At 39.2% G+C, this 5612-nt stretch overlaps 1 protein-coding gene across 1 annotated transcript; it reads right to left on the reverse strand.

Moving 5' to 3' along the window:
- Positions 1 to 1467: 1467 nt before the first annotated feature.
- Positions 1468 to 4632, reverse strand: LOC144566601 (uncharacterized). The gene is made up of 9 exons (XM_078316650.1): positions 4300 to 4632; positions 3736 to 4220; positions 3432 to 3609; positions 2908 to 3353; positions 2561 to 2828; positions 2228 to 2480; positions 2032 to 2129; positions 1897 to 1959; positions 1468 to 1737 (listed from the first exon to the last, which is right to left on the reverse strand). The coding sequence occupies exons 1-9, from the start codon at positions 4630 to 4632 to the stop codon at positions 1468 to 1470; spliced, it is 2394 nt and encodes a 797-aa protein (XP_078172776.1).
- Positions 4633 to 5612: the final 980 nt, after the last annotated feature.

Here is a 5612-nt window from a genome sequence, read left to right on the forward strand (position 1 = left end):
ACAAAAATAGTTAAAAAATTATATAAAATGTAAATTGGAGGTCAACATGGAAGCTCAATCAAACACAAGCGAAGGAGTCTCTAAACAAAAACGAAGGATACTATTGTTTCTGAAAACAAAAACGAAGCGAAGGAGTCTCTAAACGAAACAAATCATTTAAAGAAAGAGGCATACTTGACTTGAGAAGAATTTATTGAATGACATATATATAAAAATAAACTATAATTTAAATATATTGTTTGTTATAAGTTTTAAAACTCCATCTTTCTATCTTTGATAAAAAAAAAAAAACCTACGAATGGGGAGTTCGAGACTCCATCTTTCTATGTCAGAAAAAAAAAAAAAACTATATATTGTTTGTTATAAGTTTCAATTCATTTGATGAAAGATATATCTTTATGTTACTATTATATTCATCAGTATTGATCGTTAATAATAGAAAAATTCTCTTATATGTTCGAATTCATAATCTGAACTCACTATTGCATTTTTTAAGTAAAATATATATTTTATATTTTTCAAAATTTGAAGTTAATCTGTTATAACGGATTCCAACATATTATGAAGAGGAGGGTTCAAATGCCTCCATTTTTTGTGCCTCCACCATGTCTCCATTTTTTAAAACTTTAATAACTCAAAATTTAAAACTTAAAAGTCAAAATAAAACCGGCCATTTTTATTAATATCCTAATTAAAAAACTTAATTTTAAAAATGACATTTTTTTTTGTTTTTTTTTATTTATGCCCCAACCGCCCCTCTTACGGGCGGCCCAAAACTCAGAGTGAGGCGCCCCTCTTACGGGCGCTCAATGCCTCAAGTCAGGCGCCCCTCACAAGGGCGGCCCATGCCTCAAGTGAGGCGCCTATAAAACGGGCGGCCCATAACACTAGTGAGGCGCCCCTTCCACGGGCGGCCCACCATGCATCCCTATTCAGTTTTTTTCTCTCTCCTGCTCTGTGCACAGTAATCAGCGAAAAATTTGGTGATTTTTGACGATTTTCAGGTGATTGCTACAGGTACGTTATTTATTTTAATTGAAATTTTATTAATTATTATTAGTCATTACTGTATCATTAGTACATAATCATTGTACAATTACTGTATAGATACTGTAGCAATAACTGTATAGTTACTACCCGTTATAATTACTGTACAATTATTGTATAATCAGTGTATTGTTATAATAAACTTGCTATTTTTCTTGTGTGAAGTTTAATCGTATGATATTGAAGTTTAAGTGTACTGTTGCGCTTTTAAATGCTTAGTTATAATATGATATATAATATTTCGATTTGTTATGACTATGATATGTAATATGATTTGTTTCGATTTGTTAAATGCTTAGTTATAATTGACGAAAATGACGAAATATAAAGTAGAAAAAAAACATAAAAGCCAACATGAATACAGTCCCAACGTCAGAATACTACAGTCAGAACTACATCATAATAAAAAAGACTCTGCAATCATCCTCGTCTTTTCTTTCCGGAGGGAGACAACCTAGGAGCCGCTATGCCTTTGCCATCCCTGTGCGGCTGCACGCGCCTCTGTATCTGCCTCTGCGGGCTCACATCTCCTAAGTCCTCCTCTCCCATATCCTCATCATCCTCTCCCATATCATCGTCCTCCTCTCCCATATACATGTGCTGCATACCTGTACTGTGCTGCGTACCTGTACTGGCTGCCCATGGATCCCATAGACCAGCTGACTCTGCATCGGCTGGCGTAGTACGCAGCTCCCATGGATCTTGCTCCCAGCTTGCAGCATACGTGTCAGGAGGCGGTGCGCCAAATAATGCAGAGACAAAGCCATCTGTAGTCTGAGATGCACTCCCACCAGCCTCAAAGTCGTGCTCCATCTCCACTCCATATCGTGGTCTGTGGGAGGCAATCACCTCTGCATCTGTATCGAACGGGGGCTCCATGCTAAAACTGGGATTGACATTAGGTGCTCCATCCTAAATTTAAATAATGTTAGATTTGCTGCATGAAGAGAACTCTACAATAAATAATAAAAAGCGGTAACTTACCGGGCCAAGCTCTACCGGAACTCCATATTTATTTCTATAAGCGTCCCATCCTCTGGTCCCCAACACCCAGTGGTGGAATGCCCAACCCGAGTCATCATCTGCATAATTGAATAAAACCATTGTGAGTTAGAACAAATAATTTGAGGAAAATAAAACCATTGTTTGTGTCCTACTTCTAATATTAACTTGTAATTACCTGCAGGAAGTGGCGGCATATCATGAGCGTAGATGGCCTCTGGTCGGTAATTCGGATTCCGCGGTGTCTTCTGTATCTCCCGCCAATTGATGTTCTCATTAGAGTCGCGCAGCATGCCAATGAGACGGCCTTCAAAACCACCTGTCTCCACGATTGGTGCAGTGTGCTCGAGCATTTGGCATCCTATATGTCGCCAAGCATCCCTCGCCATGCACACCAGGCTGTGTCCAACTCCTCTTATAACTGTCAACAGCTGCACACAACATGATTTTGACAACAGTAAGTAATTAAAATTTCCAATTTTTAATTAAAGTATGTTTAAGTTGTACTTACTGCGCGAGCATTGATTGGACCCCAGGGCATATAATTGCTGGATGAATCCATCAGCCTACGCCGAAGGGTGTCGCCGTAATGGCCCGTAAGGTAGACTGTCGACATGCCCCATTTCTGGTACCAAACGGCGTATCTCACATCACCGGGACCAGCACCCAAATCTACAGTAGATGGCGGACTCCATAACTGCTGCTCCGGATGTCGAGCCAAGCCGTACTCCAAGCTGAAATGCTCGCTCCAATCAACTTTAGACTTAGTGTGCGCCGTGCTGCAAGTACAATTAATTAGAAAATATGTAAATGATGACATTATTAAAGTGATAATGCACGTGAGTATATAGTACTTACTTGTGGAACTTTTGAGTATCATCCTTACCCATCAGCGGGTACTCCGGGATGAAAGCATCCAAGCCAAACTGACGAGATACCCGATCGGGGTAGTGATACTCCACTATCCAGAAACAAACGAGCGGTCCTCGATAATACCACAGCTCTGTCTGCTCTAATGTCAATCGGCTCAGCCATCTACGCTGGTACCATCCACGATACGGAAACCAGTCGATATTCGCATCTCTGAGCATCTGGAGCTGACCCCGTACGTAAGAAATGCCCTTGCCCTTCTCTTCATGCTCGTGATCAAGGCCCCATATGGCACCGTAGGCGGGGCATCTGTCTGGGTCAGGACCTCCCCACCGGGGATGTGGTAATGGTATAGCTGGCCGATTTACGGGCAGATGTGCCCACGACCAATGCTGGAGCAAAAGAAGCGGTCCAAAAATCTGTCTATTCTTCACCTGAAAATTTAACTTTAAATAAGAACTCGGTGTTTCTTATCCAACCTTCAATAACAACGTATATTAATAAAGACTTACCAGACAAGCATGACACAGGCCTCTGTATAAGTGGGCGAGGACAGCTCCACCCCAGTTCCATCTCGATTCTTTCTCCATGTTCCTCAGCAGGGAGAGATACATAATCAGAACCGCGTCACCGCTGGAATCCTCAAACATGACAGCACCACACAAATCCAGCACATACGCCCTAGTATACCTGCAATATAAAATAATCAATATAAATAATCAATATAAATAATCAATATAAATAATCAATATAAATAATCAATATAAATAATCAATATAAATAATCAATATAAATAATTTAAAGAATATTATGTACCTCCTGACCGCCTCAATATCAGTAGTCTCAGGGAATATATGATGCTGGAAGAAGTGAGACCGGAGTGCCTTTAAAGAAATACAATACCCAGAATACCGGAACTCCTGCTCCTCCTCCGGATCCTTCTTCTTCTTCTTATATTTCTTCTGCAGATTCTTTGGCTCACACCCTAACAACTCCGGGATCATCATCTGCAGCTGTGGATGGTCTGAGATGCCACCTATGGGCTCGCCATCGATGGGTAAACCCCATAAGGCGCTCACATCCCCAAGGGTGACTGTCATCTCCCCGACCGGGAGATGAAATGTATGGGTCTCAGGTCGCCATCTCTCCGCTAGACCATGCATCAGAGACTGATCAATCTTAGTCTGCGGCACCATTGCAGGCTGATACAACCCAAGGTTGATGAGGCATCGCTGCATTTCTTCATGGGGAACGAACGGAATCTCAGACCTGCGGTGCCTCACTGTAAGCATGACATCGTCCTGTATTTATTATCAATTTGTCAGACTCAAATCGTGTCATTTTTTAGTACTATTTACATTAAGTATAAAAATCAGGTACCTCAACAGATGCCAATGAGACGCGGTGCTTAACGTGATGGGTCCATAGAAGAGGACTGAATGTGTCAGGATCATGCACGCCATCTGTAAAACCAGCCTGAGAAGGCGGATCCGCTCCAATCGGATCCTCAAATCCCATACCAGTCGTATCCTCATACGACGACAGGCCCTCTCCAGTCGGATCCACCGAGGATCCGCTCGCTCCAGTCGGATCCACCGAGGATCCGCTCGCTCCAGTCGGATCCACCGAGGATCCGCTCGCTCCAGTCGGATCCACAGCATCTGGACCCGCTGCAGGCTCAGGTCGTACTCCCCACCGTCTACCTCTGGGCATACTATATTAAAATGGTTAATTATTTATAATAAACTCCTAATTATATGATATTACTATATTCAATAATTATCAAGGTTCTAAATAGCGATTATAGCGGCATAGCGGGGAGACCAAAAAAAAAAGCTATTGCGAATAGCGTAGCTATAGCGAAAGCTATCACACATAGCGATTTTCCCTTTTCAAACTTTATATTCTATATTTCTACTAATTATCAACATAATCAATATTAGAGAATTTATGTAACAACTAAATGACAACTAATCTAAGTCTATACTTTTTATCAATTACGCAAATAAGAATGAAAAAAAATCTAAAAAGTAATATTATTTAATAGTTTATACTTCATGGTATTACATATTATAATAGACAAAGAGCAATTAATTTTATAAGGTAAATGAAGTCAATATACATATTTAAACATTTTATAATTATAATAATAATCAAAATCAGCTTTCAATTGAAACGAACGATAATAATTTTACAAACGAATATTATAAAAAGAGTAATCAAAATGAATAATTAGTATTTGAATATTTCTCGATATAGAATGATAGAATAAATCACAAATAAAAATAGAAGCTTATAGTTTGGTTTAGTATACTTATCGTAGAAGACCATGTGGCATTAGAAATAAGAATAGAAGTACAGAAGTCCATATAAATTGCAAAAAAAAAAAACCATGTAGCATAGCGGTAGCTATAGCGGGTCTCATATAGCGGTAATAGCGGTCAGCTATTATAGCTATAGCGGTCGTAGCTGAGTTAGCGCAATTTTATCTCATAGCTTAGCGTTTATTGTCCGAAAAAGCTATAGCGTAGCTATAGCGCCACTATAGCTAGCTATTTAGAAGCCTGATAATTATACAATAACTATAATATATTATATTATTATTATAATAATTATTTAATATATAAAGAATATAACATATTAGTTATATAATTAATATAAAAATTATTGTCAAATTTTTACTTTTTTAAAAT

This window comes from Carex rostrata, chromosome 15 (assembly GCF_964058835.1).
Source record: "Carex rostrata chromosome 15, lpCarRost1.2, whole genome shotgun sequence".
In the NCBI taxonomy this organism is placed as follows: Eukaryota; Viridiplantae; Streptophyta; class Magnoliopsida; order Poales; family Cyperaceae; genus Carex; species Carex rostrata.